General features: G+C 56.9%; 9 protein-coding genes across 9 annotated transcripts; all 9 read left to right on the top strand.

Annotated features, from left to right (window-relative positions):
- Positions 1-1,656: 1,656 nt before the first annotated feature.
- On the top strand, positions 1,657-4,782 carry LBRM_22_0090 (putative methyltransferase; the record flags this gene model as incomplete). The annotated part of the gene is made up of 1 exon (XM_001564879.1): positions 1,657-4,782. The coding sequence occupies one exon, from the start codon at positions 1,657-1,659 to the stop codon at positions 4,780-4,782; it is 3,126 nt and encodes a 1,041-aa protein (XP_001564929.1).
- Positions 4,783-5,687: 905 nt separating this feature from the next.
- Positions 5,688-6,434, top strand: LBRM_22_0080 (putative heat shock protein DNAJ; the record flags this gene model as incomplete). The annotated part of the gene is made up of 1 exon (XM_001564878.1): positions 5,688-6,434. One exon carries the CDS (start codon positions 5,688-5,690, stop codon positions 6,432-6,434), a length of 747 nt encoding a protein of 248 aa, XP_001564928.1.
- A 2,201-nt stretch (positions 6,435-8,635) lies between these two features.
- LBRM_22_0070 (conserved hypothetical protein) lies at positions 8,636-9,505 on the top strand (the record flags this gene model as incomplete). Its single annotated transcript, XM_001564877.1, has 1 exon — positions 8,636-9,505. The coding sequence occupies one exon, from the start codon at positions 8,636-8,638 to the stop codon at positions 9,503-9,505; it is 870 nt and encodes a 289-aa protein (XP_001564927.1).
- Positions 9,506-10,426: 921 nt separating this feature from the next.
- LBRM_22_0060 (transcription factor-like protein) lies at positions 10,427-12,745 on the top strand (the record flags this gene model as incomplete). Its single annotated transcript, XM_001564876.2, has 1 exon — positions 10,427-12,745. One exon carries the CDS (start codon positions 10,427-10,429, stop codon positions 12,743-12,745), a length of 2,319 nt encoding a protein of 772 aa, XP_001564926.2.
- Positions 12,746-14,271: 1,526 nt separating this feature from the next.
- LBRM_22_0050 (conserved hypothetical protein) lies at positions 14,272-15,684 on the top strand (the record flags this gene model as incomplete). Its single annotated transcript, XM_001564875.1, has 1 exon — positions 14,272-15,684. The coding sequence occupies one exon, from the start codon at positions 14,272-14,274 to the stop codon at positions 15,682-15,684; it is 1,413 nt and encodes a 470-aa protein (XP_001564925.1).
- A 622-nt stretch (positions 15,685-16,306) lies between these two features.
- Positions 16,307-17,137, top strand: LBRM_22_0040 (conserved hypothetical protein; the record flags this gene model as incomplete). Its single annotated transcript, XM_001564874.1, has 1 exon — positions 16,307-17,137. The coding sequence occupies one exon, from the start codon at positions 16,307-16,309 to the stop codon at positions 17,135-17,137; it is 831 nt and encodes a 276-aa protein (XP_001564924.1).
- Positions 17,138-18,330: 1,193 nt separating this feature from the next.
- Positions 18,331-18,897, top strand: LBRM_22_0030 (60S ribosomal protein L11 (L5, L16); the record flags this gene model as incomplete). Its single annotated transcript, XM_001564873.1, has 1 exon — positions 18,331-18,897. The coding sequence occupies one exon, from the start codon at positions 18,331-18,333 to the stop codon at positions 18,895-18,897; it is 567 nt and encodes a 188-aa protein (XP_001564923.1).
- A 654-nt stretch (positions 18,898-19,551) lies between these two features.
- On the top strand, positions 19,552-19,989 carry LBRM_22_0020 (hypothetical protein, unknown function; the record flags this gene model as incomplete). The annotated part of the gene is made up of 1 exon (XM_001564872.1): positions 19,552-19,989. One exon carries the CDS (start codon positions 19,552-19,554, stop codon positions 19,987-19,989), a length of 438 nt encoding a protein of 145 aa, XP_001564922.1.
- Positions 19,990-24,507: 4,518 nt separating this feature from the next.
- On the top strand, positions 24,508-26,391 carry LBRM_22_0010 (conserved hypothetical protein; the record flags this gene model as incomplete). The annotated part of the gene is made up of 1 exon (XM_001564871.2): positions 24,508-26,391. One exon carries the CDS (start codon positions 24,508-24,510, stop codon positions 26,389-26,391), a length of 1,884 nt encoding a protein of 627 aa, XP_001564921.2.
- Positions 26,392-27,241: the final 850 nt, after the last annotated feature.

Below are 27,241 nucleotides of genomic sequence, written 5' to 3'. Positions count from 1 at the left end.
TCCCTCTCCACTTTGTGCTTCCTTTCAAGACTTCGCGCACACCAAGAGGAATCGTGGTACCAAGCGAGGCATCAACGTCAATGCTGCCTTTTTCCCCCTTTCTTTTGCCTTCTTTCCCAAACGGCTTATTTGCTGAGAGGCGTCTCTTCGCATTCGTTATGTACACGTGCCGTTATCTCCCAATGGCCTTCCTCCCTCCCCTGCCGCTTCCTCTCCACTCCACTCCACAAACACTGTAGGAGGGTGGGGCGCGAGGACCTGTGCGTGAATGTGCGCCACCAAATGCCGCTTCTCGTTCTCTTTTCTCGCTTCGGAATACGTCCCCTTTACGTTCCCACCCACACCCCTCCTTTTAGTGGACAACTTCCCTCGTTTTTTTTCCCCCCTGTTTACCCACTCCTCGCCGCCCCTGCTTTGCATCTCTTCTGTGTGTGGGCGTAGCATGGGAAAGCACTCTGCGAAAGCTAGCGCACTTTCGTTTCTCTTTTTCCTTGTTTCGGCAGCCTGTGTGGATACGCTTGGTTGTACTGGAGCTCAGCTGCGATTGTGCTACCCCACTTCTCCGTTATCTACCCGTTTCTCCTCTGTTGCTGTGCCACACTTTATCCACTTCTCCCCCCTTCACTCCATCTCACTCATTTGCATCCATCTGAATGGAGAGAGTCAGCGTCGCGGTGAAGTACCGCAGCTTGAATGAAAAGCACTTTTTTTTTAGCCCCCCCCCCCCCCCCCCCCCCACGGCATTGTGTGGGGTGAGGAGGAAAGGAAGGGAACGTGTGCTGTGTATCCTGCACAGCGCCAAGCAATTGACTGTCACCTGTCGTGGGTGACTTGCCATGTCAGCGATTTCATCTTTTTCTGTCCTGTTCTTGTTGTGTATGATGGCGTTGTTTAAAAGCGACGCGCTGCGCGCTCCGTTAGAAGACGTGGTGAAAGAAGAAACACGTTCTGATGTCACCTCGGTAGCAGCGTGCTCGCTGTCGCCTGCCCAACTGTGTTTCGTTTACGTCCATTTTTTTCGAACAATACGGTAATTCAGAGTAAAACGACGGAAATCAGAAACACACTTGTCCGCGGCTCGCATTACGTCACGTGATTGTGGCGGCCGTTGTACTCTTCTCCACTCCCTCTCCACTCGGTTGTCGTGTGCTGGTCTGACATTGCACTGGCATGCCATGCAGGATCTCCTGTTGCGTTTCTGACAAGCGAGCAAAATAGGCGCAACCACGGAAGAGAATGGCGCAGCACGTGACCGCCATCGACCTTCATTTTCTTGCCCGTTTTTTTGCCCCAGTCGCCAATCCAGTGACAACATACCCTCTTCGGCGCTCCCTTCTCCCTCAATCCTTCTTCTCCTCTGTGCTCACGGCACCACCTCTCACACACACACACACAACCTACGTCTGACATTATCTGGTCAGGTGTTTTCCTCGCCTTGGTTCTTCGTTCTCGACGCTTCCTACTTCACCATCGATCAGGAGCAGAGGGACGGGGTAGTCTATAGCACGCGTCAGCAGCGGAGCACCCTCACGAAGAGTAGAGGGGGAGAAAACGGTCGAGGTTACACTGGTGGGCGCCGGCGTGTTGTGCATTTGTTCTCTCTTACTGAGACCGACTCCAGTAGCACTTAAGCTTGCGTCTTTCTCTCAGCTTCCAATGCAGCTGCAAAACCTCAAGGCGGTAAGCGAATTAAACAAGGATAAGCCGCATCGCAGATGGTGCTGCCAAGCAAATGACGCATGGCACAGCGCCATTCACGCCGATGACGACACCGACGTCTCTGAACTACAAATGGCCAACGTGGAGGTCGCACTGGAGGGAATGCTGAGCGGTGCATCGCTGCCGTCCAGTGAGATGCTCCAGTGCGTCCTGCGCCACGCCAATGTGACGACCAACACGAATTACGCAGAGTTCCCAGGCCCGATGTGCACGCCTCTCTGCAGGAAAGACATCGTTCGCCTACGTCAGCACGCGTACACGTTCACGGAAAAAAGCGATGGCATCCGTGTAGTGGTGGTTTCCATGTGGAAGCCTCGTTTCCCCTCATGGATGGCCGATGACACAGCCGATGCCAGCGCTTCGTCGGTGAATCTTTCTCACCTCACAAGCATCTTGGCGTTAGAGCAGGCACGTCGTGCGCTACACCGGCTTACCGATCAGAGCAAAGAAGCTGCTGCTCGCGTGTCCCTCTCTCTTGGAGGGCGGAGCTGTTCACTCGAGCCGCTGTCCAAACTCGAGCCTTGTGAGTCGGAGTGTTTCACACTGACGGTGGCGACTGACACTGATGATGCTTCGTTCTCAGCAGTGACGTTGCAGCGCCACCAGCGTGGCCGCCATTTCACCTACGCGGTGGACCGCTCGCTCGACGCCGTTTACCTCTTCATGGATGATCATACGACTCTTGAGTATCATACCTTCGTGCTGGATGCAGAGCTCATGTCGGTGCACCGGTCTGCGACTACCTCGCCTGGAGTGCCTCGCTTGGTACTTGGGGCATTTGATCTCTTCTCTTACGCGGGGGCAGCAGACAGGGTCTTGGTGAACTTGGCAGCGTGCACCATGGCAGAGCGCTATGATGCGCTCAAGACGCTGGTGCAGACCTGCGCATTACCTGTCACCTCTGACGAATGCGGGTACGTGTCCTGGTACGTCAAGGACATGTGGGCTCTCTCTGATATTGAGGACTGCCTGGCAAAGCTGCGCTACTGCACCGAGTCGCAGTGCTTCCTCTACGAGGGCCCTTACGGCCCAACGGAGAATGATGGTCTTATCTTCACTCCCAACGACTTCCCTGTGGCTGTGGGCTCCAGCAACGTGCAGCTGAAGTGGAAGTGGCGGCACCTTCTCTCCATCGACTGGCTTCTCCAGGCGTCTGACAAGCAGCCCGACATGTACATCGTCTCTCTGTTTTTCATGAAAAAGAACTACGGCTATCGTGAGGACGTGGCAGGGCACTGGCGGTTGCGCAAGCCAATGCGCATCCTCAACCCGCGCGGCTTTGAAGTCCCGGTAGACGCGGCTGTAGTAGCTGAGTGCGCCTTCGACTCAGAAACACAGCAGTGGTACATTCAGCGCCTACGACCCGACAAGCTTGGCGCCAACTCTATCATCACCGCCATCTCGGTGTACGAGAGCCTCGTGGAAAACATCTCCCTTCCCCACCTACTCGAACTATTACAGGTGAAAACGGCGGAAGCGAAGAGGCAAGCCGACACCTTGGAGTGCGCCGCCCGCCCACGCGTCGGCGCAGCAGATGCATCCGGGATGGTCTCCAGCATCGTGGACGCCGCCGAGGCCGAGAAGTTTGTAACAGCCAAGTTAACGCTGCGCGCCATTCGTGAAAGTCGCGGAAACGCCGAGCTTTACCTCAATGCCTACACAAACAGCACGAACAAGACGGTCATGCATCCGCTACCGTTTCCTCTTCGAAAGATACGCGACTGCATCGGGCTTGGCTACCACCCAGGTGCCGGTAGTGAGGCACTGGTGCCGAGTCTTGAGGAGGCGCTTTACATTCAACTGGCGAACGCTGGTGGGTGTTATGCGTGGTCGGACTACGTGGTCGACGCCTCCTATGACGGCGACAGTGGCTACTGGGAGGTCATCCACACCAACCCTCATGGGAACAACAAGGAAGCCATCTTCGACAACGTCATCGAACATCTTGACTGGCTCTTGCGACACCGCACAGCGCCGGAGGCAGCGACTCTATTGCAGCGCCGGAGGGACGCGCCACTGGTGGTGAGCCGCCCGCCCAGCTTCGAGGCAACTCAGCACACGAACAGGCACTACAGCAGCGTCGCGAAGGAACTAGTCAACGCGGAGCGCAGTGACCTTCGCCGCTTCAACAACTGGGTGAAGTCTGTGCTACTCACTACCACAGCAGCGGCCATCCGGGACGCACTTAAGCCTCCGGCAAAGCTACATGTGTTGGATGTCTGCGGAGGTCGTGGCGGCGACCTGCTCAAGTGGCAGCACATCCGCCCCGCCTTTCTCTTCATGACGGATGCCTCGGTTGAGTGTGTGGCGGAGGCGGCCGCCCGCTACAGCACGTCCGAGGGACAGAGCGTGAAGGTGGCCCACGGGAAGAAGGGATTCCCGGCGTTCTTTGCCGTGCACGACGCCTTCGACGAGTCCTCCGGACTGCGGGAGGACCTCCTTAAGCGGGGGCCATTTCAGCTTACCTCATGCCAGTTCTCGATGCACTATGGGTGTCGGTCAAAGGAGGGCATGCAGTATTTTGTCAAGGCTATCGCAGACTCCTTGGCGCCGCACGGGCGCTTTATCGGCACCACCGTGAGCGATGCAGAGCTTCTTATCCGCGCCAAGGAGCACGGCGCAGAATTCGGCAACGACGTGTACGATGTGCGCTTTAGCGCTGAAACGTTTGCGGAGCTAAAATCCGTGAACTTCGAGCCTTCTACCTTGTCGTTTGGAACCCCGTACGTCGCAAGAGTGGAGCGCAGCGTGCAGGACATGACGGAGTACGTGGTACCATGGGACGCCTTCGTAGCACTCTGTGCGGAGCACCAGCTCACGCTCATGCTGGAAGACAACTTCATGCACTACTACGATCAGCACAAGGACACCAAGGCTGGCAACGCGATAGCGCTGGAGCAGTGCCGCAAACGCAGCAGCAATGGCGACGTCGTGGACTCTCCGCTCTCACCGAGCGAACGAGCTGCGGTGGGGCTCTACCGACTTTTTGTGTTTGAAAAGACGAAGGTGAAGCTCTCCCGCTGCGGGCCGGCAGAGGGAAGGCAAGGCAGACGCGCTGAATGAAATGACAGGAGTACTTGCTCGTTCTTCAGCGGTGCTGTCGCATCACCCGCACAGCCACTCTCGGCCACTTCTCTACTACTCCGCATCGCGCGTTCTGTCGAGGGCGCGGAGAGCAGAGGGAGGCTGCCAAGAAGAAGGGGACAAGGACACGCATTGTTTTATCACAGAGCCAGCACGAAAATCACAAGACAGTCGCCGCTGAAAACTGCCGTGGCTGGTGAAGGCAGTGTGGCGGCTGAGCGGTCGACTGTGTGTGTGGGATGTTTTCTCTCCAATCAAGACCCTAAAGGCGCTCTCACCGTCATTGTCTGAGTGGGTGAGGCGGACTGTACTGTCTCCAGTGTGTGCTCGATGCACGGCAATGTCATCTTGCTGTTATTCTCGCTCTCCCTCGCTACTTTCATGTATCCCGCCTCTCCCCTCTCTCTGTCCTCTGCTATGGTGCCCTTGTGCTTTACTGCCGTTTTTCTGTGACCTCACACCCTTCCTTTCTTCTTTGCTCTTGGACGCCTCTCTCTATTGAATGCGCAGGTGTGAGTGTGTGTGTTTGTGTGTGGTCGCGTGAATTGAATTTATTTTGCTTCTCCTGCTTTGACCCCTCCGTTTGCGCTTTTTGTAGTGTATTTTTTTTCTGGCAATCTAGCGGTGCAATGTTCGGATCAGGCATGGAGGAGATGCTGAACGCCATGCTCAACGGAGGCATGGCGGACCCCGTCTTCAGCGGCGGTCGTGGCGGGCGAGGGCAGCGCAGTCGACGCGGTCGAGATGCAGCATACGCCCTTCCTGTCACCCTTGAAGACCTTTACAATGGCAAGAGGGTGCAGGTGGATCGAAGGCGCACCGTCCTGTGCCCCGACTGCAAAGGTAGCGGTTCCAAGAAGAGAAACGCCCCACGAGGCGGCAACATGTGCCCTGTGTGCCGAGGAAGCGGCTCGCGTGTGATAGTGCGGCAGATGGGTATGATGGTGCAGCAGATGCAAATGGTGTGCGACGCGTGCCAGGGCTCCGGCGAGCACATCGACCCGCGCAATCGCTGTAGTCGCTGCTCGGGCAACAAGACGGTCGAGGTGGATGCCGCGGTGCAGGTAATCGTGGAGAGGGGCATGGCGCACCGCCAGCGAATCACGTTTCCGCGGATGGCTGACGAAGAGGTTGGTGTGGAGCGCACCGGTGACTTTGTGGTGGCGCTGCAGCAGGTAAAGCACGACATCTTCACCCGCGACGACTGTGACCTGCACATGCGGCACCACCTCTCCCTCGCGGAGGCGCTCTGCGGCTTTCAATTCAAGTTCACCCACCTCGACGGCCGGGAGCTGGTGGTGCGGCAGGCACGTGGAACTATAACAAAGCCGGGCGATGTCAAGTGCGTCATCGGTGAGGGTATGCCGGTGCACAGGCAGCCCAGCAAGTTCGGTAACCTGGTCATTGAGTTCGAAGTCACCTACCCAGATCGCATCGAGTCGGCGCAGCTGCAGCTGCTCCGCGAAGCGCTGCCGCCGCCAAAGAGTGTGCGCGCGACTGCGGACGAGGAGACCGGCGAGGTGTGCTACGTCACTCGAGAGGACCTATCCATCTTAGAGGAGGAGATAAAGAAGGATGAAGAGGCGGAGGAGGATAATGAGAGCCCACAGCACGGCTGTGCGGCGCAGTAATCGCCGTCAACACATTGGTGAAGAGTGCAGGGAAGCGTAGTGGTGGTAGCAGTGGGCGCGTGGTGGTGTACCAGAGGGAGAAACCTAAGGCGAAGGGTGTGGGCGTATACACATTAATGCCCCTGAGCCTCTCTTTGACTGTGTATGTGTGTGTGTGTGAGCCTGAGCACTATTCGGCGGACCATGGTCTCTGTCGTTTTATTCTTCTCCTTTAGAGGCTGCCTCCCTCTGCCCCCTTTTCCCTTCCTCCACACCTGCGCCCTGGGTGCGAGTTGCCTGCTTACTGGGCTTATTTCTCTCTCTGTGATGTCCATGCGGATGTGCGCCATTTCTCGTCTTTATTATTTGGCACCATCGCGGTGCGTTTTCGCCCGCGCCATTCGCCCCTCGCGTGTGGTGCGCAACGCTCTTCTGTGGTGCACAGGGAGCTGCAGGGTGCAAAAGTGTGAGGATGTGATAACTCTTTAATATCTAAACTACTCGATGTGTGCTCTTTTGCTTTTCACTGCCTGGGTGGCATTTGGTCGGTACGCGTGAGTTTGTTCGTGTGCGGGTGTGCTGCTGATCCGTTCACAGCGTATTGGGCTTGTGCGCCTCTGCGATTCGCTTTCCACTCCTACCCTCTCCACTGCTCTTTTGGACGTGGAGGGCAGGAGCGGTGGATACATTAGCCTGTTATGGTCGGCGTCACCCACGCACATCGCTCGTGTGCTTTTATATTTTGTTGCGCTTCCGTTGTCTCCTCCACTACTTCTTGTTTCCTGCTCTCTGTGCCTCCCTGGCGACGGGGTGGGGCGCCGCGCCGTGCGTGGTGTCGGGGACCAGCAACCCCCTCTATGGGGGAGCCAAGCAGCCCCCATTCCCCCGTCCCTTGCTAATGCAGTGACCACCTCTGGTCATGGCAGGCCCACGCGCCCCCAACGCGAAGAGGTCAGAACGGTGTGTCGCTGCTGATGTCAGTGGCCAGGTTGCGAACGGTGCTGCGCCGCGCGTCGACCTTCGACAGGGATCCGACTTGCACCATTCATATGATGGGCGAAGCGTTAGTGTGTCTCGAGGGTATCCCATCCCGCCATCACTGAGTTACTGGTGTGGGGAGCCGGCCCCACCCCGAGAGGGGCGCACCACGTGGCGGCTGGCACGACGGGCGCGGCTGTGAGGTGACCAGCGAAGGGGATGTGTGTGTGGAGAGTGGGGCAGAGACCCTGCTCAGATGACTGGGTTATCGCCTCGCTTTACCGCGTCTCCACCGCTCTTTTGCACCACACGATGGCCTGTGATGACGCGTGTGGAGGGGAGTTCCATTCATGTTGTATGACAGATGATGAACACAGTGCAGAAAGCAAAGGCGTGTCGAGGTAGTGCGCAGCGGCACTGGGGTCCTGCGGGGGACACACATCAGCGAGCTTGCTCTAGGCGTCCAGCCGTGTTCACTAGGCGAGGCTTTTCGAGTACATTCAGGACCTCCGCGCATACTGCAGGCCCGCCGTACCCCTCTCCGGAGAACTCTCCATGACTGCGCGTGCAGTCCCCACCGCTCGCACGCCAATATGGTGCATCCAGGCTGAGCGCACTCGCAAGAAAAAAACACTGAAGACCCGCAAAGCCAGACCCACATCCCCATCGGCACTTCACTGCAGAACACATCCCGGTGAGTGAGGGGAGGGGGATGCACGTTGACCCCGTTTGACGAAGAGTCGGCTGCTTTGCAAGAATATCGAGGTAGACAATCCGAGCAAAAGCGGTGCCTCCTCGCCGCCTTCTGCCTCGAAGACGCGCCACTGCTCCGATGTGTACTGAGTTTGCGTGCTCATGCTCTACCAACGCAGCCACCCAGACCTACGTGCCCCTCTCCCCCTCCCCACCACCACACACACATATATAGACACATACATGGGTGCACGTGATGTTCTTTCCTCGAACGCCACTTTCTCGCTGCCGTCTCCTCAGTCCTCATATCCTCTTTTTCTATCCACCTCTAATCAAGGCATTTGTAGGCCCTTGCACGTGCACTTTCGGTAGGACTGTTTCCCTCTGATGTGCTCAGTAACCGTGGGAGGGGGCGAAACACCAGGTCAGCTGCCACGCGAGCTCTGCATGACTGTATTATCTGAGGGGCCTCTTCTCTGATGTGATTTCCTCTTGACTGCTCTGCCACGACAGTCCACGGCACTCTACCCCACGTGACGGAGCACAGGCTCATGAGTACCCATGTGGTTACAGTGTGTTCACGGTGGGTGGATCACGAGGTGACGTCGGCCTTACGGCAGCGCCGCGGCGTGCGTGTAGAGGTGAACGAAGAGCTGCAGCACTGCGACTTCGCATGCGGTGCTTCGTCAGTGCTGTACTGCGACGTGCAGAGCGCCGGGGTGCAGCGCGATCAAGCAGCGCTAGTGCTCCGCGTGCAAGGGGCGCGCCAGCGCTGTGGGACGCAGCCCGTGATTCTCATGGTACAAATGAACAGTATTGCCGAGGTTCCTCTGGAGACGCTCTCGTGGCTGAATCTTGAGTGTGGCGTGGCACAGCAGTGCGGACTTATCCTCGTGTGGTCGGTCAACGACGCGGTGCAGTACCTGGCGAGCCTTGCAGCGTCCGCAGTGACGTCCTTAGAGTTTAGCGGGGCTGCGCGTGCGCGTGTTGGGGATGCGCCACTGCCAATGCTCATTGAGGCCCTCACACAGACGCCGCAGGTGGTCACACGAAGCGACGTGGTACGCATTGCCAATCGGAAGACATGCATGGCAGATGTGCTGATGAGTGAGGCGTCAGAGTGGGCGGGCATTGCAGGGCTGGGACACAAGAAAGCGACTCGGCTGCAGCACCTCTTTCGCACACCATTCCTTTCTTCGCATCAGCGGATCGACTCCTTTGTAGAAGCTGCCGGCGACAGCAGTTTTGCCACCACGTCTAAAGCGACAGAATCGAATTTCACACAGTCGACAGGGGAGCCCAATGGGTGGGCGACAGCCACCCTCCCCGTCGACACGGCGGTCACCACCGACGGAAAACGTCGCATGATGAAAGCGCTGCAACGGCGGCGTGACGAGGAAGACGAGAAAGGTGACCAATGAAGCAAAGTCCGCAATCAGCGTACGCACACCCGCCGCATTCGGGCGGCGCATTCATACTCCATAGCGCTACAGACCACGTGCATTGTGTAGGTGCAGTTGTTGTTTTTCTCTTTCTGCTCCTCGATTCTACTGTGGTGTCGGGTGGGGGCGGCGCACACACGTCTATCAGCTGTACTGCTGAAGATATGGTGAGTGTGTGTCTCCTCTGTTCCCTAGTGTCCTCCACCCCTACTACCACCACCACTCATCCTTCGAGAGAAGCTAGTACACGTACACCACCGCCATATAGCCACAGGCAGGCGTTCTATCCCTCTCCATTACGCCGCCTTCGCTCCCCCACCCCCCTCCACTTGGGTCCCGTGTGAGGCAGAGCTTTGGTGAACACGAGGCATCTGCCACCATCACGGGCGGCTTCAGTTTTGTGCACCTACGTGTGTGACTCCCTCTGATTACCAACGCCGCTCGCCTGCCATCCCACTTTGCTGTGGTCGTGTTCCCCATGCATCACCTCCCCACCATCGCTTCGCTCTTTCTTCTTTGATGAATGATCGCTCAGCATCGCACCCCTCACACTCACCATAACTGACTCACATACGCATACGCAGCTTCACGAACGCGCTGTGTTTACACCTCCACCCTCCGCTCGATCGACTTGTTTCGAGCTTGGCCGGTGAGAGCAGCTCCGTTTGCCGAACGCATGTGCCCTCGCCCCTGTGCTCTGTTGTTCACGACAGAGAGAGCGAACGGAGGACAGGCAGACAACGCAGCGCCCACTGTGCTGGATTGTGTTATTTTCTCTTTTCTGCGGCTGCTCTCCTGCGGTGTCAGTGGCAGCGGTGTTTGCTGCGCTTCGTTGGTGTCCCTCCTCACCTCTTTCTGCTCCTCGGCCGCTGGCTTTTTGTGTTGTTGTTTGTTTCTGCAATGGCGGACCCTGGCGTCGAGGATGAGCGTAGTGCTCGCGTCGCAGATGAGCTGCGGCGGGAGGTGTACGAGTGCCCCAGCTGCTTGGAGCCTGTGAAGCAGCAGCAGCCGATTTGGTCATGTCATGCGTGCGTCCAAATCTACCACTTCGCCTGCATCCGGCGATGGGCGCAAGTGGACCGCGATACTGTTGTCTTTTCCTGCCCGCAGTGCCGCCACGCGCAGCCGAAGCCGCTGACGGATTTGTGCTTCTGTGGGAAGGTGTCAAAGCCGAAGTACGACCCGCTCGTGACACCCCACTCGTGCGGCCGCCTCTGCGGACGTGTGAGGCCTTTTTGCACGCACAGGTGCCCTGCTCAGTGCCATCCTGGTCCCTGCCCGCGATGCCAGCTGCTGGTAGGGCCCCAGCCATGTCCATGCGGAGCAACGACCTACACCTATCCATGCGGGCAGCCCGATCCGGAGACGACGTGCAGCAATCCGTGTAGGCGCCCGCTCACGTGTGGGAAACATACGTGCTTGCTGCCCTGCCACACCGGGCCCTGCCCACCTTGCTCGGAGTTGATGACCCTCATCTGCTACTGCGGCAAAACCACGCAGCAGCGCCTCTGCACAAAGGAGACAACGTTTTTCTGCGGCAGCGTGTGCGGCAAGACACTGCGATGCGGCCAGCACACGTGCACGCTACTGTGCCACGACGGCCAGTGCCCGCCATGCCCTACCGACCCCTCCAGCGTTCACACCTGTCCTTGTGGTGCTTCAGAGCTGGAAACCGTGCGGCACACCTGCACGGACCCCATTCCGCAATGCGGCCGGGTATGCCACAAGCTACTCTCATGTGGACAGCACCGGTGCCAGCTGACGTGCCACCCAGGCGCCTGCCCACTGTGTGAGTTGCGCGTCGACGTGTCGTGTCGCTGTCGAAAGGTTCGCAAGCGGCTGTCCTGTGCAGACTCGCAGAACTTCACCTGCACATACGAGTGTGGCACGAAGCTGTCGTGCGGGCGGCACAAGTGCAAGGTGGTCTGCTGCTCAGACCGAAACAAGACTCAAACAAATTCGCACATGTGCCTTCAGGTGTGCGGCCGACCGCTGCCGTGCGGGCACACATGCGAGGACCTCTGCCACGCCTCTGCGCAGTGTCCATCCTGCGTGCACGTCGTGACTGAAACACTCACATGCTACTGCGGCGCGGCGGTGCTTCGACCCCCACAGCAATGTGGCACACAGCCACCCGTGTGCAATCGAGCCTGCCGCATCCCACGCCCGTGCAACCACCCGGTAGGCCACAATTGCCACTTCGGACCGTGTCCTCCATGCGGGGCACTCGTCCGACGCTCGTGTCCGAGGCACAACACGTCGGTGATGCAGCTATGTGGTGTAGCGGATGTGGCGTGTGAGGAGGAGTGCGGGATAGAATTGCCATGCAGGCACTTCTGTGACCGCGCCTGTCACAGTGGACCATGCATCGAGGAGGCCAATCCGTGCCATCAACAGTGCGATCAGCGGCACGAAGAGTGCGGCCACCGCTGCGCCAAGCCATGTCACGGCACGACGCCGTGCCCGCCGTGCTCGGTGTACCTGAGGTGCACGTGCAACTGCGGTCGCGTGACGCGCAGTCTTCCATGTGCCAAGGTGGGCAAGCGGAAGGCGGAGGGGCCAAACAAATTTTCGGTGGTTGTCCCATGCGACGACGACTGCCTCTTCACCCGCCGACTGGATGTGCTCACATCGCTCAGCAAGACAAAGAGCGAGAAATTTCTCTACTCCCTCATGCTGTGGGACGCTGCACAGCAGGACTCGAGCGCGGTGCAGCGGGCAGAGCGCCAGCTGATGAACTTTGTCGAAGGGAACGAGTCAGTTGTTTCACTTCCGCCAGCGAACGCCGAGACCCGTGCGCTTGTGCACTCACTTGCCAAGTACTTTCACGTTCACTCTGAAGGCATTGACAGAGAGCCGCACCGTTCATGCCTGCTGACCAAAACAGGCACCACTGCGCCACCGCCTGTGCTCCTCAGTGACGCGGTGCGGGACGCGCAGATGGACCCGCTGCAGTTTCTGATGCAGCGTGCGAAGCCGTCGCTCAAAGGGAAGCTGTGCCTCGTCGTTAGTGGCCACAACGTGAATGAAATCTTGCTGGCGTCGCTGTTGAGCGACTTGGCCGGACGATTTGTTATTGCACCGCCAGAGGTTGGCAAGGATGGCGCGCGGTCGTTTCTTATTGCCTTCACGACGCACAAGCGTGCGGAGGAGGCGGTGAAGAAACTGCAGGCAAGCAGCAGTCAGCACATCTTCACTGTAGCTCGCGCCACTGCGTAGGACACGTGGCATGACCGCACTTCGGTGCAACAAAGACGGCAACAGGGATGGGCGAGCAACGCCAAAGCGCACACAACAAAGGGACGTTAGAGGGACTGCCACGGCATTGTACAACGCATAGTGCTGTTTCCTCATGAGTATTATGTGTGGACAAGGTGGGTGGCTGTCCGTCTGTCGGTAATTGTTTTCCGTTTTACACAACGACAGTGATTCTCTCTTAGCTCTTCACCGCCCTATTAGGCCAAAAGGGGGTTTCCCTTTTTGTTTCGCTAACCTTAACTGCAGGGGAAGACATGTAGATAATCGGCTAACCGCTCTGGCGCTTTCCTTGTCTTTGGTTCTCTCCAGTATCAGTGGTGATGATGGTGGTCGTTATGGCAGTATACGCTACTTCGTAGCTTTTGAGCTGAGGCTGTCGTTAACTGCGAGGACACGAGGTCGAGTCCGTGACGCTACAGGGTTTACTGTGCTCTTCTCGTGTGCAATTTTGGCTTGGTTGGGTCGCTTGCTGTGCGCCTTGTCTCTCCTTCTGTCCCACCCTCTCTCTCAGCGGTGGCGGTGCTCTCCGCTCGCTGCTGTCTTTTTCCTGCCAACACCTTTGCGCTTCGTTTCGTACCCCCTGGTCGCCCTCTTTTTTTTTCCGTTTTACTCACCGGCTCTTTGCCTGTTCTGTGCTGCCTCTCGTAGCGGTGTTGTAGGGGTAGTGGGGGGGGAGACCTCGACTTCGTCTGGTCACGGAGCGCTGCGATACCAGCAACTCTTGTTAGGTGCGCAGCAGAGTGATCTTCGAAGTGTGGACGGCAAAGGGGAAGAAAAGCACCGAACAACTGCCGCACAAAGAAGAGAGAGTCCCCTTTTCCCAAACGCTCGCACTCGCGTGAGCAACCTCCAGTCTAGTAAGTCGAGCGTTGTGGCACCAGTGACGTGCGTCAGCGTATATGTCGGCTGCACTGACAGGTGCGAGCCTCATTTTCCGCTCTCACTGCAGAGCACGTGAGTGCCATGGTCCCGTCACATCAACCTGTCTCCCTCTCTCTGTACATGTGTGATGATCTGTTGCATAACGACTCGGCACTTACGTTGCCGACGCTTTTCCTCGACGGCCGCTCGCATGCACGTCCATGGCGAAGGACCGTCCCCGCAGGCGATCCCCCCGGGTGTCTGCTGTAGCATTCTTTTCTTCTTTGCTGACATCTGACGTTGTCGGCACAGGTGGCACGCCTACCGCGCGCTCCAGATACCCGCACACCGGCATTCCCTTCACGCGTATGTCTTCCACGCCGGTAGAGCACCCCGTACTCCAATCGGACACGTCCCAGCTGGCACCTGAAGTGAAGGTGTGGCGGCCCGCGACGGTGCCATGGAAGCCGGTGGACACAAAGCAAAAGGCATGCTCAGCCTCACCCACGCCCACGCCCGATGGAAGCGGTGCTCACTCGCTGCAGCGGGCGACTACTGCCTTGGTGGATAGTGCCAACAATAAGAGCGGACGCATTGTCTCGCAAACGTTAGGGCTGCCTCGGTGGATGGGACCACCCGTGCTGACCTCGACGGCTGCCTCGGAAGAAGAGGGTGGCGGCCCCACAGCGCTCGTCCCTAGCATGGAGGAGCGTTGGAGCACGTTTCAGCGACTTACACGGGCGAGCGAGGCGGCGTTCCGGGGAATGAGCGAGGCCGCTGCTCGCCAGAATGCCGACATTGCAGCCCACCAGCAAGAAATCGCCGCTTACCAGGAGAGTCAGCGCGCTCTTTTCACACAACAACAGCAGCGACTCGACGGTCTGACGCGTGAGTGTACGCAACTCCGGCAAAGCGAAGCCGGTATGAAGGAAGTTGTCGCACATCAAGTAGAACGCCTTGTTGTCTTGGAGAGTGAGCTTCAGGCTACGCGCGTGCAGCTTTCGGAAGCCCGGCTCCTCCACGCGCAGTGTGTCGAGGAACGCAACAGGCTTCAGCAGGCCTGCAAGATGCACGAGGTCCACACTGGCGAATTGCAGGCAGCGCTGCAGTTTGCCGAGGAGGTGGTGCGTTCAATGCGGCATACAGTGGGCGCGTGTGAGCAGGAAAAGAATGAGGCCCTCATGCATCAATACAGTCACTTTGAGTCCTACCGAAACGACCTCGTCGCCGCCTACGACCAGCGCGCCATGGAGGCGCGCGATGAGTTCACCAAGCGGGTGGAGTCCCTTCACGTTGGCATGCTAGAGACCGTTGCGAAGCGTGAGGAGCAGCTCAAGGCAACCTGGGAAGAAGCAGCGGCGAGACTGCGCCACGAATACGACGAGTTGGTCAGGCTGGGACAGCAACGGAGGGCGGCAATGGACACGGAGCTACGAGAGCGGAAGGAACAGCTTGAGCGTGACAAGGAGCTCATGCGAGCGCAGCAGCGCGAGGAGGCGGGAACGATGGAGCAGCGCTTCCGTGCACGCGAGGAGACGCTGCTCGACGACATTTCTCGCCGCGAGCGCGAACTGCGGGAACGGGAGGCGGCCCTGCGCGCAGCCCAGGTACAACAGGAGGCCGATGTTCAGAGGCGGCTACAATCAAGAGAGTCAGAACTGCGGGCGGCTCATGACGCCGCTCTGAAGCGCATGGCGGACCAGGCAGCTGCAGAGCGGGAGAAACTCTCCGAGAACTTCATGGAGCGACTTCAACAGCTGTCAAACGCGCACATGCAGCAGGAGCGGGAGCTGGAACGCATGCACCGTGAGAAAGAGCGGGAGATGGCACAGCGCTACCGTCTGAGTGCGCTCGACGGTGGTGATCGTGGCGAGGTCCACGATCGCCGAGCGACCGAGTACGGTGTGGTCGGCCCCAACATGGCGAAAGAAGCACTCTTGAAGAAGTTTGAATCAGTTGAGCAACGCCAGCGTGAACGCTCTGACAAACTGCGCTCTGCATTTTCCGTTCAGGAGAGCGAGCCACGACCCCCGCTATGAGGAGGACGAGATGTGATGAGTTAAAGAGGAGAGTGCTTTGCTCCTTGGAGGCATGCGTGATGCCGAGTCTATATTTTCTTCTTTCTCTTCCTGCTGCACATGAACAAGCGTTTTGCTCTTACGTCCCGCAGTGCGACGTTGCTGAGAGGGGGAGCTTGAGTCGGTTCGCTCGTATGTTGACCTCCTTTTGTTTGTCGGGTGTCGCAGCCGTCTTGCACGCACTTGCCCACTGAAAGCCGAAGCGTAGCCGCTGACAGCTGCATGTTGTCAACCCACACTGTTGATCTTCGCACTAGCGGCGCCGTCGCGCGTTTTTACCTGGAAACCCTGATACTGATGGGTGGGAATGCCATGGCACATCAGCCTTCCGCTGCGGTTGGAGTGCACCTTCGTAGGGGCGTATCGCACGCCTCCGCGCCTGACTGCACTCGTTGTCGTCGGGGTTGATCCCGTCATCCCGTGTGTTGTTGTTGGAAGAAGAGGCGGGGGGATGTACGCCTTTGGCAACGTTGTTACGAATCTCCTCTTCTTCTCTCTCCTTGCAATTCTCCCGCGCACGAAAAGCTTCCGTTCTGCTGAGGGGAGGTGAATGTGGAAGCTGGCGAGTGCTCGCCTCAATGTGATGGTGGCGCCATGTGTGGAGTATCAGTACGTGGCGACGAAGGGCTGCTGCGGGCTGGTGTGTAAAGCCGCTGACACCGCTAGAGACGGCGAGGTGCTGGCGGTGGTGCCGTGCCTGGCGTGCACCTCACCTTTCATGGCCCTCGCATCACCATGGGGCCAACAGCTCGCTGCCGCTCTACGCACCTATACCCTGGAGGAGAATGGTGTGAGAGTGACGTACTCGAAGGAGGCGGCGCTAACAACGGCGTTCACAGCCCTCGCCATGCAGCCGCGCAGCCCTCTCGAGGCGTACCTGCGCCAGATGCGGCTGGAGGAAGGCGACTGTGCTTCCCTCACGGTTGCCTTGGGTCCGGAGAAGATGGTGCACATGAAGAAAATCGACGTGTTGAATAGCGTCGTGATCGCGCACATACACGAGGACCTGAGCCGCAGGCATATTCACGTGCCCATGGCGGACCTCTTGCGAGCTCACCGAGCGTGCGCCAGCCGCTGTGTTGATGTTCCAGGTGGTGAAGAGGTCTTTGGCGGACCATCCTTGGTGCCGGTTGTGGATCTCGTTAATCACGGCATCACCGAACCCAACGTGATGGTGCACATGGAATCGACCCACCGTTTGGGCCCCTTGCTGCGGCGCCATAGCCGCCTGAACATCATGGATAACCTCGTGAAGGCCGACACCTTCTGTGTTGTGATGCGGGCCACGAGGGACGTGATGGGAGGCACCGAATTCACGTACCCCTACGCCGACCCTGCCGAAGACCCATCCTTGTACGCAAACAAGTTGTACTGGGCCTCCCGCTTCCGGTTTGTTCCGCCCGATGTGACGTAGCTGCAGCGCGACGAAACGAAGTGTAGAAGAGGGGGGGGGTCGCTGCTGAGGAGTGTGCTCCTGGCGGTTGCATGTGCGTCTTCGTTGCCTTAGTTCCGCTTCTTGACAGAGATGTCTGCAATTATGAGCGATCGCTGAGCCTACCCACTCACCCCACAGTGCGCACAGGTCCTCCTCATGCGCAAGCACATCGAGCAGAGCACGATGAGGGAAAATAGTAAGAGGACATAAGGCATTTTACCACCACTGACTACTCAATGACGTGATCTGGCCAACTCACACGCGTCAGCACCACGAAAGGAATTGTCGCACTGCTTGCTGCGTGAAGGCGAGGCTTCGTTGCGCGGCTGACACAATCTCATGCAGACACTTTCCTACAGGGCTCTTGCCAACCCTACTACGTCTCCCCCCCTTTCTCCTGGATTTCTTCCACTACCCTCACCATCACTTTCTCTCTTCCCTCTCGCGTAATGCGCTCGCGTGTCGGGGTACGCACTGTGCTAGCGTCTCCCAATGTCTCGACTGCCGCCCGTGGCGGTGCTGTGGGAAAACCTGCTAGAGGCAGCTGCGATGGCAGAGCCGGCGGTGTCCCTTTCTCGAGGCCACCAACACCGACGTCGCGGGCGACGGCAGCAACGCAGCTCAGCGCGCTTCTCCGCGTACGCGTCGAAGCAGTACGCGGGGCATTTCTGGTGTGCAGTCCCGTGTCGTCCAGAGCGGGCATCGGCCAAGAAACGAGGGAAGAAGGTGACCTTCTCGCCTATTGTGTCAGTGGTGGAGTTCACCGTAGTATCCGCTCGCTAGCACGTATGAGTGGAGCTTGGCTGCATTTTCTCAGGATTAGGAAACGAACAAACTTAAGATAGAGACTCGTGCCAACCTCCTGTGCGCGCATCATCGCACGTGTATTCCTCCCGTTTCTCTACCCAGGTGTACGGGAGGAGGGGTGGGGTGGAGTTGCTGCACAAAGGGGACGGGATTCCGCCTAATCCGCCGCCCGCGCTCGGAGAAGCTGCATCCGAGTTTTTATTGTGTCCATGATGGTGTCCACTTGTATCTCTTACCTTCTTTCTGCCCCCCCCCCCTCTCTCTCTCGCCACTTCGTTCCCCTCTCGCTTTCTTTTATTTTGTCGCATTCTCCTGCACTTGTTCGCGCTTCGTCTGGAAAGTTCATCAGACCGAAGACTGCAAAAATGGTCGCCGAGAGCAAGGCTGCGAACCCCATGCGGGAGATCGTGGTGAAGAAGCTCTGTATCAACATTTGCGTCGGGGAGAGCGGTGATCGCCTGACGCGTGCTTCGAAGGTGCTCGAGCAGCTCTGTGAGCAGTCCCCGGTGCTCTCCCGCGCTCGCCTGACCGTGCGCACATTCGGCATTCGCCGTAATGAGAAGATTGCCGTGCACTGCACCGTCCGCGGGAAGAAGGCTGAGGAGCTGCTGGAGAAGGGCCTTAAGGTGAAGGAGTTCGAGCTGAAGAGCTACAACTTCTCCGACACCGGCTCTTTCGGCTTCGGCATCGACGAGCACATTGACCTCGGCATCAAGTACGACCCCTCCACCGGTATCTACGGCATGGACTTCTACGTCGTCCTCGGTCGCCGCGGCGAGCGTGTGGCGCACCGCAAGCGTAAGTGCAGCCGCGTCGGCCACTCTCACCACGTTACCAAGGCGGAGGCGATGAAGTGGTTCGAGAAGGTCCACGACGGTATCATCTTCCAGGCCAAGAAGAAGAAGAAGATGATCCGCCGCCGCCGGCGTTAGGCCTGTGCGCCACCCAGTCACTTCCGGTGACTCGCACGCGCTCGCATACGTGGCCACACCGACCCCCTCGAGTCTACTGAGCAGATAACGGTTTGCAATGTCATTTTTTGTTTCTTTTTAGTTATCAGCAGAAGCACAGCTGCAACGTTGGCAAGGAACGACGGTTATTCGGGAGAGGGTCTTCACACCCCTCCTGACGCGCACCGTGAAACGGATGTGGGCAACCGCGCGTTCTCCTCTCCGCCTGCTTTGTAGTGCTCACATGGGTTCTCGGGCTTTGCTCGGTATTCCTCTCCCGCTGGCTGCAAAGTTACAAACGAGTGCTTGCGTGCCGAGATATCCCTCTGCGCCGTTGCAGACACGCGTTCTCGATGCTTCACATCCCTTTCGCATTGTGTATCTCCTCCTCCCCCTTTTCCCTCTATAGCCGTTTACTCTAGTGTATGCAGCGTCGTGTCGCGACCGGCACGTTTTTTTTTTTCTCTCTCTACTGTGCTACAACCTGAGTCGGGAGTTGACGTGCGCGTTGCTCATCCGCTCTCCCTATTTCTTGTGTTTGCTTTTTGATCTTGCGCACGGCGGCTGTCAAACCTTTTCACTAGCTATTTTTTTCCTTTCCTTTCCTGCTGAACGCTGGTGTGCGCAGGCGAGGTCATGGCTGAGATAGAACCCTCCGCTGTACCCGCGGTGGTCGTCCTCGACTGTAAGGAAGTCGGCGTCACCATCAACTTGCAGAGCCCACCGACCGCGTCGAACTTCCTTGGATACAACCGCGTGTGCGCGATGCTGGACAGCGACTATCTCATGCAGCCAATCAATGAAGCGCAGTACGACAGCGAGACACAGGCGTGTGTCGATCGCGTCACCAATGGACCGACGTCTTTCTATGATCACTACGTCCGCAAGCCGACGCGCAAGCGTGGCCTCGCGGTAGGGTGCGAGTCCCCGATGGAGCACGTGGCCATGAACGAGGACCTGCTGATGCCACCAACCCAACGCGACTTGCCCGCCGCAGGTGTGGAGGCTGGCGCTTTTAGTGATCCGTTGACGCGCAGACTGGCGACCGGCCGCATGCCACTGCACGAGTGCTGAGGAGTGGCCATGCTTGGTTCTTGCGAGGGCTGTTCTTTCTCGGCTGCCGAAATCAGGATCGACACACCCCAAGACCACCTCGCGTCGCAGACGCCCAACCATGACCCCATCTCTCGCTTCCAAGGCGTCTTCAATGATGCCCAATCAGCACGTCGTTCTCGCGTGCGTTATTCACAGAGTTGTTTCCTTTGTTTCATTATGGCAAACTGCCCGGATTGTGATGCGCTGCAGCAACGCACCAATCGCTCTAGACGTTGTGAGGCCGACCGAGAAAAGCATGCAATATTCCTCCTTTCCACAGAGCCATCCAAGCTGAATAGCTTTTGCTGGCTCAGCCTCCCTGCCGCGCAACTCGATCGAGACCCCTCTATCCCCCCTAGAAAAAAAATATTAACGATACAGACGTGAAAAAGCCAAGTGGTTGCGCGGCCTTGGTTCCCATTTGAGTTGGCCACCTCGCTTACATCACTTCAGAAATATTGACTAGACCGAAACGCGGGGGCTGAAAGCAACCAAGGGGAAGCACAGCCTCCCAGGGTATATGCTACGCTTTAACGGCAGGATCAAGCGGTAGAGTGAAGCCTCTTTACCTCGGAATAGAAGCTGCAGAGTCCATTGTGCGAAGGAGCAAACTGAATCCTTGGCACAAAGCAGACAGTGGCTGCCTATCCCCTCCTTGGGAAACACGGCTTGACCACAGCGAGCTCTACTGTGCCCCGCTGCCCCCCCTTCCGTCATACACGGTGGCTCACATTTATTATTATTATTATTCTCGTTTTGCTGAGATGGCCATGCAGACCCATTCGCCCATCTTAAAGCGGAAAGGACGACGGTGAGGCGGCAAGAAAGGAAGCCAGAATGTCCTCAACAAGGCACTTGAATCCGCTTTACTCCATGTGAAGCAAGGACTGCCGGTCGCAGTGCTGCTGCGGCGTCGCGCAAGCAGGCGCAGAGGATTATGTGGTCCTAACAGGAGAGACACTCACGCCTGCCCGAAGACATCAGTTGCACGGGTGTAGCAGCCCACAGGTGGTTTGCTTCTTCTCCGGCTTCTTACTCTTAGAGTTGCATGTCACTCAATTTCACTGTTGCACTTTTTCGTCTCAACATCGTAGCGTCCTCTTGTTGCGTTATTCTGCACCACATCCAAGCACTTGGAATAGCGGCAGCTGCGGGCAGTACTATAATAGTGAGTGCTGAACTTCCGCAGGCAGCAGCGGTGGCGATGCCTCTTCCCTTCCGCGTTGAGAAACAGCCCCTCTGGGGGTCTCCGCGTAGCCTTTAGCACAGACTAAGAAACGCCCAAAACCGTGGTAGTGCTCCGGCAGCAGTACAGCTTCCAGTTCCTCTCCCTGTAGACGGGTGCCCCGCTTGTGCATATTGCAAGTTGTTCTAGTAAAATACGGCCGTCTCTCCTCCCTGGCCATCCATCCCAGAAGACTTCGTTGCACAGAGGTGTGGGACACAGGCTTTCAGCAAAGCCACTGTACAGTTGGAAATGATGGATCAAACGCCAGCCATCACTGTTACTTCCGTGCAAGGAGGCGCGCTAGATGAATGACGGCTGTACGTCACGTCGGGGCTGCGGTTCTGTGAGTGTCCAGCGTATATCTGCCCTGATACGAAAAAAAAAGGCAGGGTGTACTGGGTGCAGCTGGGCGATTATATATATATATATATATATATATATATATATATATATATGACAGCAACCCACGACTGTCAAGCCGGAAAATGGCACTTTCGGGTGCTAGATTGAACAACCTTTCTGCTTCTTCAGAGTCCTTTCGAGAGATTCGGTGGGCGCCCCTGGAGTGAGTTATGCAACGTGAAATATTTTGCTTCGTGCTGAACACTGGAAAGTTTTTTTTTTTGTGGCGCCAGCATCTGCACTCGCTTGCTCCACTGCGCAAGGCCGTTGATCCACTTTGCAACGGTGCTATAGACGGCGCTTTGGCCACAGTGGATGGTGAGGAGTGTTGTTGAATACCGAGCCAACTTGAGCTGACAAGCCGCAAAGGCAAACTAAACACACCCTGCTGTTGAACTAGATCTTTGTCTTAGCCACTCGGGTAGAGTGCGGAACATGGGGCCACTGCGAAGTTATCTTCGCGAAAAGCTGAGTGCTGCGTGGCGCATTGAGCTAGGAAACCTGTCACTTTTCAGTGAGGCTACTGAAGAAAAAAAAATGCTGTGGGCCTGATTCAGTGCAGTGGAAGACATACCAACTATTTCCGTTTGCAAGACTCAGCCGCACTTTGCTGTAAGCGACTATACGCACCTTTGCTCTTCCCTTAGTGGAGCACCGGCGCTTCATACTCTGAAGGTGAAAGGCAGTTCAGTTAGAGATGTCACGCAGACATCGAAACATGCCGTTCACCGAGGACACGAGGCTTGCGTAGGTGCTCACTACTGCCGGTTGTTCCACAAAAGTGTAAATGACCCTTTTGTTTGATCTACTACCCACGGCTCGCTTTCTTTCCCCACTCGCCAATTGGGGGTTTAGTTCGACACAGCATGTGTGGTGCACCATAATGATGCACGGCTCTCTTTTCAGATTTGAGTTTCGCAAGCGCCTCTGTGATGCACGCCCGCTTCTTTCTCCGTAGACTGTGTTCACACCACACAGAGACCACATTATGCCTCAGCAGATCAGTTTCTAAGTGCCACATACTACCTTTTTTTTTACCCCATCACATTCTCTAATGTGGACAGCGGAAAAGACCATGTACACAGACAGAAGAGTTTTGCTCTTCTGCCCTCACCTTTGTGATGCTTTTATATTGCGATGGCGTTTCTTGTTTTGAGCTTTTCGTGGCGCTATTTTTCTAGTTCAGCACGCTTTGCAGTCTTACTACGTACTCTCTGGCATGCTATGCGCTACTTTGGAAGCCATTTGCACACCGCAAAAAAAAAAGAAGGAAGAGACTCAACTATCCTGCTGCTCACCGACTGAAGATGCAGAGAGAGAGAGAGAGAGTGAGAGACACTTTATCTGATGCACCTGTAAAAAGCAGCACCATAATGCCAAGATAATTACATGTGATCCACGGTTCTGTAAGAGGTGCAGTGCTGATAGGAATCAGACGACTCTCCAAATGTATCCGTTGGCCAGAGAGCCGTAGGAAGGGGTGCTTCACCGCAACTGCAGCGAACCCATCGATGTCAACATCAGGGGGGCGAGCGCTGGAGTATAAAGGAGTAAATCGTTTCGCAAATTCACTCAAAGTAGTTGGAACCATATACGGGCACGCCAGTTCGGTGTGCCACCTCAGTTTTTACTCTCAAGGCTCGTATTTTTTCCCAGTTAGCCCCCATCACGAATGCGGAGTGCACTGGTGCATCAAATGAGTGCACGCTTTTTCTTTTTGTCTTCACCACCGTCATGCTCTCTTTTTTGGGGGGTGCTCACCATCTCCTGCTTTTTAAGCATGTTCTTCAGGTGCAAAAGCCCGACGCAGCTATCCATGTCCCAACCAAGCAAAAAAAAAAATCGCCCTGTTGCCACTCAGGAAACTGAAAGGGCTCCATGCACACACACACACACACACACACACACACAGGCACACCGACGCATGTTGGGAGTACGAAGTTTACGACTTTCACTGATGGACATTGCGTGAGGGTACTCCATCGAAATAAAAAACAACGGTTTCCTGACAGGTGCTGTGAATACTCTTCTGCTTCTTTTTGCCCCTGATAGTGAAAGGCTTCTCAGCGTGGTATCCAGGATTCTGTGCCCTTTCCGTGTGGGGAAGCCAAGCAACCCACCTATCCCTGCCAATACAGGGATTGCTCCTGCTGGTAACAGGGTCAGGTACCTACGGCGCAGGGATGTTAGCGCGATGTATCGCTGCCGATGCTGAGGGTCGGGTCCTGGGCGGCACTGTGTCGGAGAATGCTGCGACAGTGAGCGTGTTTGTAGTACCCATACGATGGGTGAGGTCTCAGCGTGACTCAAACGTATTCTACCCACCCCTAGATGCCTACTGGTATGGTTAGCCGGAGTCACAGTGAGGGATGCCCTAGGTGGCGACAGGCATACTATGTGCGGCTGTCAGTCGACCAGCGGAGCGGGTGGTGGACATGGTTTGAGGCAGAGAAGGTGCTCGCATGAGTGAGTCGGCACATCGCTGCACTGCATGTCTACGGCGGCTTCGCACCATGCGATGAGCGCGTGGTCAGTTGGGCAGAGCGGCGTTTAGTTTATGCTCTTCGGCAGAATGAGCATGTTGTGAAGGTTCTTCTCGCTTCATCGGTCCTTCTTCCTCGTCCTCTACCGCTTGCTTTTTTTTTTTTACAATGATAGCACACCGAAGCCTACTCAAGCTTCTTCTCCTTCGAAGCAAAGACTCTACACGCGATCGGGGCTCCTTGTCATTCTCGAAAACACGACTCGTTCTCTTCACTCCCTGTACCTGTCCTTTCCCCAGCACTAGCCGTGCAACTCCTGCCCACCGCAGGTGATCGATACGTGACGTTGATGAGACAGCCAAAGCGAGCCGGGCGGAAGTCGAAATGGACGTTCTTGATGGCGAGACCACTGAAGAGTGCCGAAAAGCCGGCGCAGCGGGCAACCTGTCTGGCTCACTCGCACACAGTCCGGCAAGCGGTATCGAGGAGAGCGATCGCTACAAGCGTGACATGGTAACACTCCACGGCCTCTTCAAGCGCACGATGATTCGCAACAGCGTCTTCCTGTGGCTGGTGGGCTTCATCAATAACTTTCACTACTGCCTCGTCATTTCGGCTGCCGCAAGCCTTGCGGAGGGCTACGGGCTCAAGAGACTTGTGGCCCTCATCACGTGGGCGAACATCTTTTTTGGCATCTTCGCCCGCATTCTGAACATGTTCATTGCGACACGCGTATCCTACAACGTGCGCATCACGGCGATGACGCTTTCCTCATTGTTGGGCATCTTCTTTGTCAGCTTCGCGACACCAATGGGACGACACAACAACGTGTCATCCTTTGTCGTGATGCTGATTGGCGTTGTCCTGCTTGGCACGGCCGCGAGCTATGGCGAGAGCGTGATGCTCACCTTCCTACAGCGCTATCCGAACTCGATTGTCGGGGCGTGGAGCAGCGGCACGGGCCTCTCCGGTGTCGCCGCGTCGCTCATCTTCTTGGGGCTTACCAGCGCTGGCCTGACGCAGCAACAGACCTTCCTGGTGTCCACGCCTCTGTGCATTGCTTACTGGCTGTGCTTCATGGTGGGCATGATGTCCCCGCACAAGGTTCTTGTGGCGACGCACGCGAGCGGGAAGAGAGAGGAGATCATCCTCCACTGTCTGGAAGGGGAGGAGGACGAGCACATCTCCATGCTGCGCGAAAAGGCGCTTGCTCGCAGCGACATCGTGAGCGTGGCGGAGGTCTACGAAATCAAGATGATCGTAAACATCCGCGGTGTGTCGTGGAGCCAGTCGCCGGCCGTGCACAAGCCCGAGCCGAGCCCAGAGGAGGGCGACGGCCTGTACTACCCGTGCTGCCGCGTCGTGTGCGGATGCTGCTCGCCCAACAACGGGCTGCGCCGCTGGTGGCGCGACTTCGGCCCCGACATGATCTTCATGCACAACACTATGTTTTGGTTCTTCTTCAACCTTGCCGTAGTGTACATTGCTGAGTACGCTGCGCAGCTGATGGCGCCGTTCAGCTTCTATTGTGAGCCAGCTTGGAAGGACAACTTCTGGGTGAAGAACTCGTACGTTGTGTCCCAGTTCTGCTACCAGGTCGGCGTGCTCATCTCGCGCAGCTCGCTGCTGATCGTCCAGATCCCGTACGTGGGCGTCATCTCGATCATCCAGATAATCAACGCGGTGTGCTGGATCGTGCAGGCCAGGGTGCTGTACATCAGGTCTCCCACGAAGAGCCGACAGATTGGCTTGTCCTTCATCCTGTTTGCGTGGATGATCTTCATTGGGCTGATGGGCGGTGCCTCCTACGTGAATGTATTCTACCTGATTCTGAAGCGGAGCACGATGTTGCGCGAGCGCGAGGAGAACGAGGCCGTGAGGGCGTACCTGGTGAGCAGGGACCACGACTCGAGCGGGCTAGGGGATGCCGGACGCAGTGAGTTGACGAGAAAGACTGCCGACTGCGTGCGCTCGGAGTCCGCTTTAACTGGGCTGGATCGCGAGCTCAGCGACGAGGTCATGCCCAAGTACCTGCAAACTGACACCGCAGGCGCTGCCTCAGAGGATCAGAATCTGGGGCTTGACTTCACCAACGACGAGCAAGAGGAGATAAAGGCGATTCACCGCAATCTTAACGACGTGTGGGCGGCGCGCCGCGAGATGGGCATGAACATCGGAGCCCTGTACGCGACTATAGGCATTACGCTTGGTACGGTCGTTGACCTGATCTTCACGAACACGATGCTCAAGCACAGCAAGAGCTGCTAGCAACTCGTCATCCAAGGCATGGGCTGCATGAAACAACGAAAAAAAAATGAGCAACCGCATGAACGGGATCTGCGACTGCACAAGTGACGATGAAGAAAGACTGGGGCACAAAAAGAAGTGGCGCGCCTTCATCGCACTGTAAGCGATGCAGATGCGCGGCGCTTCCTAAACGTATTTTTTTCTGTTGCTGTTGTTTGTCACCGTAGTTCTGTTCGTGTAACACTCACTTGTACTTAGTGCGTTGTTTATATCCTCAGAAGCTCCTTCTTATCCACCGCCCCTCATGTCCGATAGCGGGTCGTGCTGCTTTCATAGTTATGCTTTATTCCAACATTTATTCACCTTTTCTTTTCGATTTCTCTGCGTGCGTTCACCGACCATCGGGTGCGCTGGCACCAAGGCCTCTTTTTCAGATAGGGCTGCACCACCATATTGCTAAATGAAGTACACTGCGTTTAGGAAATTCGGCGTTGGCAGGACCGCGTTTGTAGGCTCTGTTGCCATAGCCCGCTAATCTATCTGCGGCACCTGTTGCGAGCGGTTCTCCGATAGAAAGCTGTGGTGCATGCGCACCCAACGCACCGTCTTGGAGAACATTGATCTTTTCAGACTGCAGCTTCTGTTCTCTTCAGCTGATCTTCATAACAGCTTTTGCTTCTTGTGTATGTTGTGGCATTTTTCTCTTCTTTTCCAAGGACGTCGAGGTCCACTGGGTATTTGGGCTATTTGACCATGAAGTCTGGTGAGCCTACCGTTTGCTTATTCTGTCCTCGCTCGCTTTCGAACGCTGATGACCTGATTTGTAGCAGGATCTCTGCGCAGTTGGTGTGGGGTAGCGATCAGCCTCCTT

Source organism: Leishmania braziliensis, chromosome 22 (genome assembly GCF_000002845.2).
Source record: "Leishmania braziliensis MHOM/BR/75/M2904 complete genome, chromosome 22".
Lineage (NCBI taxonomy): Eukaryota > Euglenozoa > Kinetoplastea > Trypanosomatida > Trypanosomatidae > Leishmania > Leishmania braziliensis.
Note: the sequence above shows the minus strand (reverse complement) of the source record. Positions and strands in the feature narration are given on the sequence as shown.